This window comes from Poecilia formosa, unplaced genomic scaffold, assembly GCF_000485575.1.
Source record: "Poecilia formosa unplaced genomic scaffold, Poecilia_formosa-5.1.2 Scaffold186, whole genome shotgun sequence".
Classification (NCBI taxonomy): domain Eukaryota; kingdom Metazoa; phylum Chordata; class Actinopteri; order Cyprinodontiformes; family Poeciliidae; genus Poecilia; species Poecilia formosa.
The window spans coordinates 80193-94705 of record NW_006800125.1 but is presented as its reverse complement, the minus strand read 5'-3'; the positions used below and the strand labels follow the sequence as shown (position 1 = coordinate 94705).

The 14513-nt window shown below is 37.7% G+C and overlaps 2 protein-coding genes across 45 annotated transcripts in view; one reads left to right on the top strand and one right to left on the bottom strand.

Moving 5' to 3' along the window:
- LOC103147669 (LIM domain and actin-binding protein 1-like) overlaps positions 1-671 on the top strand; it is a 19211-nt gene extending 18540 nt beyond the window's left edge. The window contains exon 11 of the mRNA XM_016678576.1: positions 656-671. Within this exon, the coding sequence (XP_016534062.1) occupies positions 656-671 (16 nt within the window). The remainder of the gene's footprint in view (positions 1-655) is intronic.
- Positions 1-12832, bottom strand: part of znf740a (zinc finger protein 740a) — a 57525-nt gene extending 44693 nt beyond the window's left edge. For 18 of the 44 annotated variants that reach the window (XM_016678587.1, XM_016678605.1, XM_016678594.1 and 15 more), the window contains exons 1-12: positions 12480-12831; positions 10429-10591; positions 10000-10182; positions 9496-9642; positions 8049-8169; positions 7720-7803; positions 5647-5730; positions 4220-4303; positions 3739-3822; positions 2306-2389; positions 1886-1969; positions 1271-1354 (exon numbers count right to left, since the gene is read on the bottom strand). In XM_016678587.1, coding sequence (XP_016534073.1) covers positions 1271-1354; positions 1886-1969; positions 2306-2389; positions 3739-3822; positions 4220-4303; positions 5647-5730; positions 7720-7803; positions 8049-8169; positions 9496-9642; positions 10000-10182; positions 10429-10473 — 1084 coding nt within the window. In that variant the 5' untranslated portion in view covers positions 10474-10591; positions 12480-12831. The other 26 variants (XM_016678599.1, XM_016678613.1, XM_016678604.1 and 23 more) reach the window with 21 other exon arrangements.
- Positions 12833-14513: the final 1681 nt, after the last annotated feature.

Here is a 14513-nt window from a genome sequence, read left to right as displayed (position 1 = left end):
CCAAATCGATAAAAAAAAAAAAAAAAATTTCCCAATCTTTTTAACCCCCCCTAAATTTTTGCCGTTAAAATTTTTTAAAACCAAAAAAAAAAAAAAAAATTTCCCAATCTTTTTAACCCCCCCTAAATTTTTGCCGTTAAAATTTTTTAAAACCAAAAATAAAATAAAATAAAATAAAAAATAAATAAGTTTGGGGGTTTTCGGGAGGTGTTTATAAGTGACCAGACAAGCGACTGGGGCCTGAATCTCCAGAGGGGATCGTTCCAACTCACGAAATGCCAAATAAATCCTAATTGCGATCATGGTTCCAACAAACCCAAAAAGGATTTCCTGATTAGATTTGTCAAACTAAATCACGCTGATAGCAGGAGACAATTTTAGGCAGTTGGCAAACAACTGTTTTCAACATTAGAGCATCTGTTGTGCTTTCAGAAAATTAGAAAATAAAAGTTTAACTTCTGAAAGTCGACTTCATTCTGTCATTTAAAATCTTTGTAAAATCCAACTTACAAAACAATATCAACATGAGACATATTTACAAACATAGTTATGTATGCATGAAAGTAGATGATTGTTTCCTGACCATAACTTTGAATGTGAAATGACAAAATGACAAAATTCAGCTAATTTGCTGGGGTTTTTTTTCTTTGCCCAGGAAACCAAAGCGTTAACCAAAAATTAGTGCCCATTCTGAGCGCAGTTCCAGTTCGATATGGCCTCACAAAGTGCTTCCTTTTGTGTGTGCGACTGCAGGATATGCTAAATTTACATCTCTCAATCAGACTAAAGTTACAACTGCATGAATCTCTGATTTGCAGGCACCAATTTAGCTTTCATTGCGCAACAATGTTAGGCAAATTTGATCTTGAGTTTTAAAACATTGATTAAATATTTTATTAAGTTTGCTTTCTGAAGATCTCTGGCAAACATCTCTGAGTTATAATAAAATTGCATTAAAAAATCATCAGTCAGGAAGCATGCACCAAGATATTCCAGGGCTGCAGTAATGCAATGACGGCTAAAAAGCCTGATTTCCACGTTCTTCCTGGTTGTCATGTCATTTCATAAACAAAGAACAGGGAAAATGTTCTAACACACCAACGATTTGTAAAGATGCTCCAAGACTAAATCAGCAACTGCCAGGATAGTTATAAGCAAGCATTACAAACTCGAGTTTGAAGCAGCCATTCAACCATTAATGCGTACTGCGTGCACGACCAAAGCCAGGAAGCGATTGGATGGAGGCAAATACGAGTAAATGAGCACATACCTGTATGGGTGAGGCTGTGTCTCTCCAGCTGGTAGCGTTGAATAAATCTCATGTCACACATGGTACAAGCATATGGCTTCACCCCTAAAACACAACAAAATTAGAGGTATTCAACATCAAGACATGAAAAACCATCTACATGAATTTATTATCATTTATTCCATCATGCTTTAACAGTTAGAGACATTACACTAACATAGGTTAAAAGAGCAGTGCAGTTTAGCTTAATACATGGATATAAAGCTGTTCATAGCTTTAAGCAGTTTTGTTTTAATTTCATGCTGAAGCTTTATAATAATTTCACCAAATCTTCAGAGAATGTTTGTTATTGATCAGCTTCATAACTGCACTTAATGCACCTTATAGTGTAATGTTTCTCTCATTGAAAACAAGCAATAGTCAGCAATGTGCATGCAAAAGTACCATTACAGTATCAAAAGTCAAGGTAATTGACAGAATCACTTCTGCAGTGGACAGTTTTCCAACAAAGCCTAAAGATTTATCGACAGTCGTATAATTAAAGTATGGAGAAGGGATTATGAATGTAATTTTTAAAAGTTTTTTTTTTATTTTTAAATGGGAAAACTTTCACAGTGAAAAATTAATTAATCATACCGGTATGAGTGAGGGTGTGTCTTGCCAAATGGTAACGCTGGAAGAACCTCATGTCACACATGGAGCAAGCGTATGGCTTCACCCCTAAATGTATACAGTACCAGATTTTAGAGACAAGAAAATCTAGTCAAACGAGGGCACAGCTGCATGATTTTTACATATACTAATATCTATTTTTCGTTACAAATGCTCATTAACCTTTACACCCAGCTATTTCTGTGCAGACATAAAGACGTAACATCAAATATAAACAATACAGAACAAACTGTGTTCGCAACTTAGGTTTAATGATTCAGATAGACAAAAAAAAAAAAGGTATATATTTATTTAGTGCTGACAAAAGAATGACCCATACCATTGACACAAAATGTCTAGAAACCCCTAGCACTGTCAAGAAAGAGGGTTAAGTAAAACTTCTACCCGTGTGAGTGAGAGTGTGTCTTGCCAGGTGGTATCTCTGGAAAAATCTCATGTCACACATGGAGCAAGCATATGGCTTCACCCCTGCACACACAAAGCAAAGTTTTTCTTGTAAAAACGACAAAATGAACTCAACAGGACACACTTACTTACAGCTACTCCTCAGTAAATATGAATATCATTGGAAAAAAAGTAGATTTCTTTCAATAATTCGATTCAAATATTGAAACTGACGCACACACACACACATTGCACAGGTGTAATTATGGTTTACAGCTAATAAAAACCAAAAATTCACTTTCTCAGAAAATCAGCCTATTGTAGAAATGTTATATTTATCCCACCTTATGGCCTACATACGCATGGGACTGTGGAGTTGACGTTTGTCCACCAGACAGTCGTTGACACTGTCCACATGAAGGTCAAACCACAGCATGTCACTGCTAAGGATGGTCGCTGTTTAGAAACCGTCTCCAAGCATAGTGATGGAAAAAATAAATAACAGCAACCTTGTAAGGATTGGGAAGCAGAACCCATCCAGGAGTTTCTGGGCTGGATATCTCTGCATCAACATCGGCAGATTGTAGTCATTTTTTAACATCTAAATATGGAGTTAATAAGTAAAGCTTATTGATAATAAGTCAGTAACTTTTACAACAAATGTTTATTTCCATCTTGTTTGCGTTTTGGAATTGGGTTGACCATGTGGTATTTGTTTGGGAATGTGGCAGTAATAGTGATGCGGTGCAGGATGGTGGTTGTTTCTTTAGGGCGTCAAAAGGTTAGAGAAATTTATAGAACATAATTCATATCTGTAAATATCAGTTATTGGCCAATAGCAGCAATATTACTATCCGATATCCACCTAATTTCTTTAAATAATTTGTGTATCCCTATTTCAGATCAAGTTAGAGTTTCTGTAACAAAAGCCATTTTTTCGAGTTGGTTTTATAAATAATCCAAATTTTCTGAGAAACAGAATTGTAGGTTTTCCATTAGCTAAAAACCATAATTATCCAAATGAAGACCTGTTAAATATTCCGTGTGTGATAAATCTATACTTGTGGGTTACATTTACTCAAATAAAATGATCTTTTCAATTGTATTATAATTTACTGAGGTGCATCTGTATTTTATGTATCCAGACATGCCAAGGAGGACCAGAACTGAAACAAAATACACATCCAACTAACATTTTCTAATCTGTCAACATTCATGAAACACGGACTTTGATTATTCTATAACCTGCTTACAGTGAAAGGGCTGTTTTCAATCCAGTCAGTAATATTTTCAAGTCAGGATTTAGCGGCTACACACTTCATACACATGTTAACAGCTAAGACGCTCTAATGCTAATAAATATTTCATGTTACACATGACTAGTAAATTTGGGTATTTGGGCACCGATGAAGGAAAGAAGGGTGAAACCATACCCGTGTGAGTGAGGCTGTGTCGTGCCAAGTGGTGGCGTTGGAAAAATCTCATATCACACACAGAGCAAGCGTATGGCTTCACCCCTACACATACAAAAGTATGTAAATATTCAAAAGAAACCTTGAACATTTGACCATCAACTATTTCCTAAGTGAGGTTTTTTTTTCCCCAGTTATACATTTACACCATGTGTCATTTTTCATGTGGGTGTGTGTGGTGAAGGTTATTTCACTTGAACAACAAAAGAAAAATGGCAGGGATGATCTTAACAATTGAACAGAATATAGGCAGTGTTCACACACGCACAGCTGTTTCATAAAGTATTCATACAGTTAATAGAAAAATGCTAAGCTTGAACTTAGCCGATCTGCTACATGTCTGGATACATCCACAAGTGTCTGAACACTAGTCTGTCTTGCCATTTGAAATCTGCTAAATCTCTGCCTTCGGTGGAAACTTCTAGAGTGAGCAGACGCATACCGGTGTGTGTGAGGGTGTGTCTTGCCAGATGGTAACGTTGGAAGAACCTCATGTCGCACATGGAGCAAGCGTACGGCTTCACCCCTACATACACAGATTATCAACAAATTAGCTACGCCGTTACTTTGGGATTACGGGGAATTCATAACAACCAGTTTATTCCTTCATTCACTTTTTATGTTAGTTTAAAAGAAGTTTGGCAAAATTATTAGCAGGTATTGAGGTGATCAACTTTCAAATGAAATGGAGTACGTCACAAAACAAAATTTAGGGATGTTTTAATGCATAGAGGCTCTGAGGTGGTAAAAGCTACATTTCTATGAGACAGAAGGGGGAAAACAAGTCAAAAAATGGATTTGAAGTCCATCAAAATTAAAACTGCAAAAATATTACAATGAGTTTTCCCAATTATGTTGTAGTGAGGTCGGTCTTCCTCAGATTTTAACTTTCTTGGAGAAAGTTAATTTAGGCCTCTCTAAATTTGCATCACTGGACCCTAGACCTAGTCAGAACAAACTTCTCACCCATGTAAATGTAAATGTCACCCAAGATCTTGAGCTCTAATAAGTAATTAAGCAATTATGTCTTTTATTCATTGGTATGGCTGCATGTTTCATAAAAAAAGCAACAAAAAAAAACAATTGAAAACCATTTAAGTCATGAAATTGTTATTTTACGTACAATTAATGTTCATAGTGGAACCTCTCAAAATCTGAAGGAAGGGATTGAGAAAAAATAAATTTCCTGTCTTATGGGTTTTAGGTTTTATTTTACACCAAGTCCACCTGTGATCAGCTCATCAGTGCCTTGTGCTTTCACACTGTGGCCAACAATGGGTATTTCTAAAATACAGGACATTTACTTTCATATGACCAACATAAAACATACAAGAATGTCAAAAAATAATTTGAAAAAAAAGAAAATGTGAGCAACAGTAAAAGTGAATTGTTTTTGATGCAATCATTAACATCTATTTATGCCTGTTATACTGTCTGATAGTTCCAACTATTGTTTGTATTTGTGTATATTTACAAATTGTCAGTGTGTGGAAGAAAGCCCATCCAAAAAACAAAAGTAAAAAATGAGGGGGGAAAAAATGTAAATATATTTCCAGAAACCCTTTAAGAGCTCGTCAGTCTTTACACAGTTAGGATAACTATTACACAGGATATCAAAGTAATTTTATGATAAGTATTAGCAGATATTTCTAATACTTAATTTAAAAAAAAGGGCCAGAGCTAACCTGAAATGGTTTGTTCCACAAAATCAAATCCTACAGCCTGTGCTTTTCTTTCACCCTGTGTGTTTTTTTTTTTTTCTTCGATCAAAGTCAACCTTCCCTTTCCCTGCGTAAGAATCAATCCACTGACTTTAGAGTCCACTCAATCACGCTAAACAAAAACTGGGTACGGTAAAAGAACGCATACCCGTATGAGTGAGTCTGTGTCTCTCCAGGTGGTAACGCTGGAAAAACCTCATGTCACACATGGAACAAGCAAACGGCTTCACCCCTACACACACACAGAGCATACAAGCATTAGCTAGTCAGTCTGGTAAGTAGAGAATAACTCAGGAAGAAAAAAAAAGTAAAAATAAGAAATTTGTAACGTGTGTATGGGGAAAAGACAGATGCAGTATTGGCAAAAAGAAAAACAGTAAATGTCAGCTACATCAACGTGGATTGGTAGATTAGCCCAAGGTTAGTTAGCTTCAGTTTCTTACAGTGAATAACTTGGCAGCAATAATTTACTTAAAACAATTATTTAGAAGGTTGACTTACCCAGTCTGTTTGATAGCTATTATGTAAACATTCCCCCAATTGATGTCCGCAATTTTTTAATTGTACACAATAAGACATTAAGGATTCAGTATTTGATCACCATGCAGATGCTGTCAACACAAACCGAAGAACATACATAGTAAGAAGGGGCTATGTATTGCATGATTTGTGTTGCCTGTGCTTTAACAGCTTAAAATCTGCACACCAGGGTCCACAAGTAAGAGTCCATCATTAAGTCCACTGTTAAAAAGTCTTCACTGCAAATCTAATTCACTTGTTAAAGCACAGAGGGGTGAATATTTTTGGTACTGTAGCCAGAACAACAACAACAACATACTAAAGAGTAAATATGGTCAATTTTGTAACATGTTGGCGATTAAACCTCTACATAAGAACAGAAATCAAAGTTATTTTTAACTGAAACTCCTCGTGTATTTAGAGACGGCAAAGATGCAGAGTCAGCTCTCCAAGAGTTTTACATCTTATGCTGGTATTCAACATCAAACAACTTTAAGAACAAAATTGTAAAAAAATTAAGTCAAGGTACTCTTAACCTATTAATGTGATTTTCTAGAAGGATTCTCAACCATAAGCAGTTGTACACTTACAGATCCAACCGCGTGTAATACGGCATGGAACAGCAGTGATAATGGTCGCAAACCCCCATAAAAAAAACAGTTCAGATAAAATTATTACAATTGCAATAATAGTTTTTTGTTTTTTTTTTGTAGGAATTAGGGATTGGAAAATATTGCATAATTCATTATTATTTTGTGAAAGAAAAACTATTGTTAAAGGGATTAGTAGTCGTGTTTCCAGTTTCATGAGATCGTCATTAAATCCTGTGTTTCAAAATATGACTTAAAACAATTATTTCACTGTTTAGCAGCACAGTTGCACAACTGAATGTAACTATTGGGATGCAGTAGTCTTTTTTATAATATACATGTTGTCAAAAAGATTAATCTTTTGACCCTTTTTACCGTAATTTTTAATCACATTTGCAATTAATCCCACAAAGAACCATGATAATGTCTTTTCTCCATATCAGCCATCTCTGGGACAAATACTTGTTACTTTTCTGTTTTAAATAAAAGCAATAGTATAATGCAAGACAATGTAGTCAAAAAAATGTACGTGTAAATACAATGACACGATAAATTAGCGGTAATTTCACTGAAGGTCTGATACCATCTAAGCCTTGGATCAAGTAGAAAATGCCAAGTTTAAGTTTAATCTCCACTGTTTGTATTTTAAGACAATTTAAATGGCTAACAAGTATCAATATAGAGTGAGAAGCTGAAATTAGCTTCTGCTTACACCAGATCTTCCTGTTCAAAAAAAATGTTCACCAATCCTTAAATAAATGTTAAAATGACCAAAACTTCCATCAAGTTTCACGTTTCTATAACTACACCAGCTAATATATAATACACAGTCAAAACTATTAAAAACAAAGAAATTCACGCAAAGAGTTTTTAATAATGGACTCTGGACTACAGGACCACAATGGCTTCTATTCTTTTGTTTTCCGATTGTGGGGACAAATAAAAAGGCTGCATGTTACAATTTGGAGCAAACAGATTTCGGGGCTGGCTTTGTTGGAAGTTACTGTCCACAGACAAAAATGAATCGTCAGCATCTGTCCCTTGATTTATGTGAAAGACTACATGCGTAGTCAGATTTATGTAAAAAATGGGCACGGCTGAAGGACGCATACCCGTGTGAATGAGGCTGTGTCTCTCCAGGTGGTAACGCTGAATAAACCTCATGTCACAAACGGCACAAGCATACGGCTTCTCCCCTAAACCGAAGAGCACCAGTTTTAGTTCAAGTCCCCCCACAGATACCAGTCAGCTGTGAGGCAAAGCTGTTACCAAACAAGGCTTTAAGTAGGCCACTGGAAAAAGCTCACAACTGCTGCACACTTCTAGACTCAGTCCAACTTAAACGTTTAAGGCCTCTTTCAACATTTGATTTAAATATTCAGTCAGTAAAAGCTGTTCTGGCTTCAAAGAGAAGTCGAGCTACTGCAAGCAGCTACCATACCTGTATGAATGAGGATATGTCTCTTTAGGTGATATCCACTTCTAAATGCTCCGTAACAATGATCACAAATAAAATTTTTCTGCACTTTGGAGGCCGGACCATTCTCATCTCCCCCTGTGCCCTATGAAATAAGCAGATGGACAAAAAAAAATCATTTTAAATACAGGCTTAAGAAGAGTGTTGCACAAATGCTCAATGTGCAGTAGACTTTAATGCAAACAGACGGGTGCATTTGGATACAAAAAGAGTATCGTGGAGAAGTTTATTTGTTTCAGGAATGAAATTCAAATGTTACATTCATGGTATACATTGTGTTATACACGCCGACTAACATAAGTCATGTTTGTTCATTTTAATGATTATGATACAGAGCTACTGAAAACCTGAAAGTCTGTACTTCAGAATATCATTGCAAAAGCCCCTTTCCCCACACACAAAAGAAAATATATTTGACAGAAATGGAAACCCATGCAGTGAACTGTATGAACTCCATACTTCTCCTGGGGGGTTTTTGGCCTTTCTTCCTTCAGAAACTGGGGCCTTAATTTCCAAAGTAAATGTGGAACACTTCTAACGTCTGGTTCAGGCGCAATATAAGAAATTCACCGGCTGTAGTTAACGTCCTGGATCAGGACATGTTCTCCTTCCACTCAACTTTTCATTAACAGTTTCATGTAACACCCAGAAAATCCAGCTTCTGTAGGAACGAGCTTTAGTTGCTTACCCTTCAAGCTGAGGGTAAGTCGGTGTCTGCTGGATACCTGACATGTAATCAGGTTTCCCCTGCCTATATACTACTAACATGTCAGTTTAAAAAAACTAAAAAAATCCTTCTATACAAGTCTTGCATAATATTCTGATTGTGTGAAAAGTGGGGTTTTCATTAGCCGCAAGTCCTCATCAAAATTAGCTAAATTAAATGTTTTATTGCTGCGTGTAATGAAACTTTACATCAGTTTTCCTTTGTGAACTGAACATCAGACGCCCCTTTTATTCAATGTGACCGTTAACACAATCAAAATTCATGTTAAATTGTTTATTCCACACAAAGCACTAAAATTACTGCAGAAACAGTCAAATTGAGCTTTTTCCTCGAAGCACAACGTCAATTTTAAATGAGAAAATCTCCCAGTCATGTCAGATGGCCTTAATGCCCTCCTGTTACTGCTCCCCCTGTTATGCTCACAACTGCAGTCATTGTGCTCCACTTCACTCCCCTCCCCCCCTTCCTCTCCAGAGAACCTCCACCCACCCCCTCCACATCTTTCCTGTGCTCCTCCCCCCACCCCCACACAAACAAAAATGTGCACCCTTGGATGATCCAAGGCAGCCACACATCAGCGAAGTCGAACGCTGAACGCGGTGCGCGCGCGGGGAGCCGAGCGCACGTTCATGAAATGAGAACACAAGAATTTTCCCAACAATTTCAACAATCCAGGCTACTGACCTTCCCTCCCCTTCCTTCTTGTTCTCTCACTTTACAGGGCGTCACTGATTTCCTGTTCTTTTTCTTCTGCTGCATGTCTTCGTTGGTCCTCATGTCCTTCTCATCCAGCAGGCGGGGAGCTTGGAATTCACCTTCCTTCCTGATAAGCTACGGAGCAAGAGAAAGTTATTTCCCCATTTTCCCAAAGGTCTCTTCTTAGCGCTGTAAACAGAGGTTCTGACCGTGGCCAAAAACCCAAGCAACAGCAGCGACCTTTTACTCTTGATCATACAGTATTTTCAGTTACCGTCAGAAATAAACTGCGTCTCTAATAATTCATGCCATTTTTTAATATGATTTTGTTTATGACAAATCTAAATTACGCAACAAAACTGGTTTATCCGAGAATAATTAATTACATGCAAAAATTGTATAAAAGCAAAAAAGTTTGCAGTCTTCACACTGTGAAAGCCTAGCAATTAACCCCCACCCCCGAGCCCCCATATTTCCCATGCGAGTCCTAACCAGGGGTGGGCAGCTCATTCCAGAAGGGAGGATCATGTGGCTCTGGGGAGCACTGTCGGGTCCGTCTCTCTGAGGCGGTGCATGGCCGAGCGGAGCCATCATTTTTTTAGGAGGAGCAGCCATTGTACTGGCCTGCATCAGGGCCATGCTGGACAGGACAGCTTCGCAGCCAAGCAGCCCCGCCTGCATGAGGAAGAGGAGGAGGAGGGGAAGGGGGAGAACAAAAAAAAAAAAAAAAAAAAGAACGCAACACTTTACAAACTGTATCAAGTCACACAAAATGAGCTGCAATTTGAAATGAACTACAGCTAAGACAGTAGTAACAACAGTGGCGGCATCCGCCAAGCTATTCATCAACGACAACATCCTGAGTGACACAAGACTGCAAGTAAAACTATTTGTAACCACTTTGGTGTTGTCAAAACAAACCCATTTCATATGGTCGCGGACTGAGCTGCTGGGCAGATGTGACATTGCTGTGGTATATGTGAGCGCAGGGACAGGGGTGGGGACAAGGTCATCCAGAGATCCGTCAGTCAGGATGGTCGGGCTGGTGGGAAGCCACACCCACCTCACTCATCTAGTACTAAAACTGAGGAAGAGGAGGATGTGGACGAAACAGACAGACATACAGTTACAACTGCTTCATTGGCTGCCTTTACGGACACATAATACAGAGCAAGTTCATGTAAACAGATAACTTTTCTTTGCACAAATGATTCCAGGTAATGAACACAGATTTTTTTTTTAACAACAGGACTCACTGTAGCTAGGAGTGAATTTAATCTGGCCTAATACTTCAGAGTTTTATCCTATTGGGAGGAAACGTAGACCAGTTTCAGTTCTTATCCGTTGTTTGTTTTTTTTAATAGGTTTAACCAATAAAAGTGCTACATTACAATTGCATCTAAAATTACACACAATCTATAATTCAGTGATGATTGAGAAGGATAAAATCAAAAGAAAAAAATAAAAATGATAAAAATCAGGTTTTAAAGATAAGAGGATTTTATTTTAGTTTTTATCAAGCCAGTAGTTTCTTAGTTAAACCTTTAAAATATCTATCATTTAATTATTAATGAAAATACCACATTCTACAACAAGTAATGTGATTTTTGGATGTTACAAAGATTACTACTTTTGATTTTGAGTCTCAACAGTTTACAGATTTTTATTTACATCCAAAATAATTCACAGGAGTCTGCCTTTGAAACACATTTAACTCACATACATACCATTGCTCTTTCAACAGAAATTATCTTGACATAAACCCTTGACATTTTTTACTAGGGCATCAATTACCCCAGAATTTCAGCCTTTAAATTGAAGTAAAGTCTTAATTGGTAAGTCAATAAGTCAATCCTGGCTTTATCTTAAACTGCTCTGAAAGCTCACTTGTGTGAAATAATTTATTTTAGCATAGTGTGTTAAAATACACTTTGGATTTGACATTTAACATAAATAGGATAACATTTATGCTTTTAAAATTTGTTATTTCACTGCTCTATTGTGTAGAAACTATTATATTTTCCTCATTAAAAAGCTAGTTGAATACAGTTCGAGTAATTTATTTGTTTTCCATTATTGTATGTAACTACATTTAGGATTGTGCTTTTTGAAGAAAAAAAAAAAAAAAAAAAGGCAGACAAAAGCATGATTAAACCCCCCCCTTTAACAAATACAATGCTATCAATATATTCGATTTTAAACAGAAACATCACGAAGACTTTAGTTTTTTATATATATTAGATTGGTGATGGGACTAACTCATGTTTTTCCATCATAAAAGCTTCTCAGTTCACTAACGTGAGCTAACGTTAGTATAGCCAGACAACTAACGGAACGCTACAGCTAATGCTAATTTTTTTTTTTAAAAAGTACATAATTTACAAATGTTTGTTGCCGTTTGGCTAGTTAAAATATAGAGAATTAACCTAACTAAAGGCTGACTATATACTAAACGTACATTTTCAGCACATGCAGTAGTGGCCTTCGTCCTGCCTCTGAACCCTGCGTTAGTTTAGCTGCTGTTTGAGCAGGCTAGCTAACAGCAGCTAACTGCTCGGTGGCGCCCTCGCCCACTCTACCGCTACAGACTAAAACTCGGAGCAAATCATGAGAAAACGTTTACTTCGGATTGATACAGCGGTTTCGCCAGAGTATATACCTCACAAGATGGATCGCTTCATGTTTTTCCCAGTTAGATTACTAAAAAAAAGAAACCACAAGCTCAACTGGTTCCAGACGAGTCTGGGCTATAAAGACATTCGTGATGGCCGTCGTTACGAGAGCCTCCCCCTCCCGATCATTAAGCTAACATTTGTTAGCATCCCAGCACTGGCTAACACTGACGCTGTAACAATGCATAAACCCGCTTTACTTCCTTCTTCGACTGTACGTTTACAAAATGAGCACACAGACATCCAAATGCATGATTAACATTACATAAACACTGAAAACTATAAAATTTTTCTACGTACCAGCTTTGCTCGCCGACGTTTTCTGCACCGTCTAGTTTACAAACACAGGAAACGCCACAGGATGTAGCCCACTCCCCCACACAGCAACAGCAGCAAACCCTCCTCAGCCGAAGAGAAAGGGCTCATCTTCTTCCAGCTCCCCGAGAAGCCAGAGTGGTGATCAAGCTGAAACGGCAGAGAAGACTGTTAGTCCATTATTATTCCTGATGTGGAGACGCCCACCACCGCGTTAAGGTTGATAAATGTTGTTTGGGGGGTTGAGGGTTGGGGGGTGGGGGTCTTCCTGGCCTCTCTCTCAGCTCACTGGAGATTCAGACCACGTCTGAAGAGGCGAAGATGAAAAAAAAGGGGAGTGAGCTCTTAAAATGACAGAGAACAGGGACGTGTGTACAAACACTGGGGAGTTAGAGTAGTTTTTATGCTGCCCTTTGCCCTTTTGGATTGAATCATCTACATACACAAGCCTGAGCAGAGATAGCAAGATTAGTGATCAATTAATTATTATATCATTGGACTTATATTTCCTTTAAATTGTGCCACATTTATGTGTTAGAAAAACTAATTTGTCGGTTGCACACATGAAAAACAATCTAAATCCTTCCTACCAATGCCAGCCATCTTTGCAATGAATAGTTCACTTAACGAACAGGGCCTCCATAATGTGTTGAAGAACTGTTGGCTACACGTCCACAACAGCCTAGCACCTCCTCCTAATACGTGTCACACTCTTCCTGTAGGATGGCTAGTCATTTGCCAGTGTGGCTGTGTTGGTCATTATCTTCCAAACTAATCCTACGAGCGGTCAGAGCTGCAGAAAGCTTTTATGTTATCTCCACTTTCAAATTCTTCAGGTAGTCGGATAAATTCTGAGCATTGACATGTTGGAGGATTAAATTAATTGGATTGCCACTGGTTTCAGAACCCTAGTTTGATAGCTCTGAGTTGAGATTGCAGCCAATGATCACAAGCTTTGTTTTTTCCAGCATCACACTTCCTTTACCAAAAGACATTTGGCATTGGCAGAGGGCATTTGGTCAGCTGTAGATGGATACAATCATCTTTATTTCCTTTGCAAACATGGAACCATTTAAAGGGAACTAAACTGGCTTCGATTTAGTGCCAACAAAATGCTCAAAGATATTACCTGCAGGTTACATAATGGCTCCATACTTTGGTTTTTACACCAGGTCTTAGTATCTTTGGCAGAGTGGGGATGTTTCAGCTCCTGCTGGAAAAGGAAACCAGCCTCTTTATGCAGCTTGTCAGAAGAGGAAAGCATGAAGTGCTCTATAACTTCCTGGTAGACATAAATGCTCAGTAAAACACATTGGACTGAAAACATCTCGGATCTTGTGCCTCGCCCCTCTCTCTCCAGACTCTGTGACTTTGATTTCCAAATAAAATGCAAATTGTACTTTTGTCAAAAGAGAGAGAGAAGGGATGATGTGTGACGGGGCGGTGTTAGGAAATTTGATGTTTAATTGGTTTCATGACACGCCAGAAGATCACGGACTGCTTCTCCACATTTTCACTGACAGCCTACAGTATGCTGAGATTAGCTTCATCTGTCTGCTTATTAACTTATCATTTTTACATAAGCTAAACTAAATTGCCTGTTAATGGAGAGAAATTATTCTTACTGACTTTTATTACAAGCTTTCACGATTTCTTGCATTGCTGGTAGAAGAAAAATATTAGAGTAGGAGTTGGATTATAAAATAATTTTCATGTAACTCTAAAATAGCCACTAGTTATATGTTCTTTTGATTTTTGATTTTTTTTTTTTTTTGGTCATTTTAGAAACGCCATCAAAAAATCTTAAGCATCAGAAAGTTATATTGATGACAAATCATCTTGCAAAAGTGGAGAATAATTGAAACAAAGTGTTTTGGTGGAGTAGGATCTCTGGTGTATACTTTCCAAAGCAAATGTAGCAAAATCCAACATCGCCTGTGACACCGCCATTGAACATTCTCAGCATTATGGTGCCACATTAAGCTGTTTTTATTTGTTTGAGAGCATGCAACAAGAGGC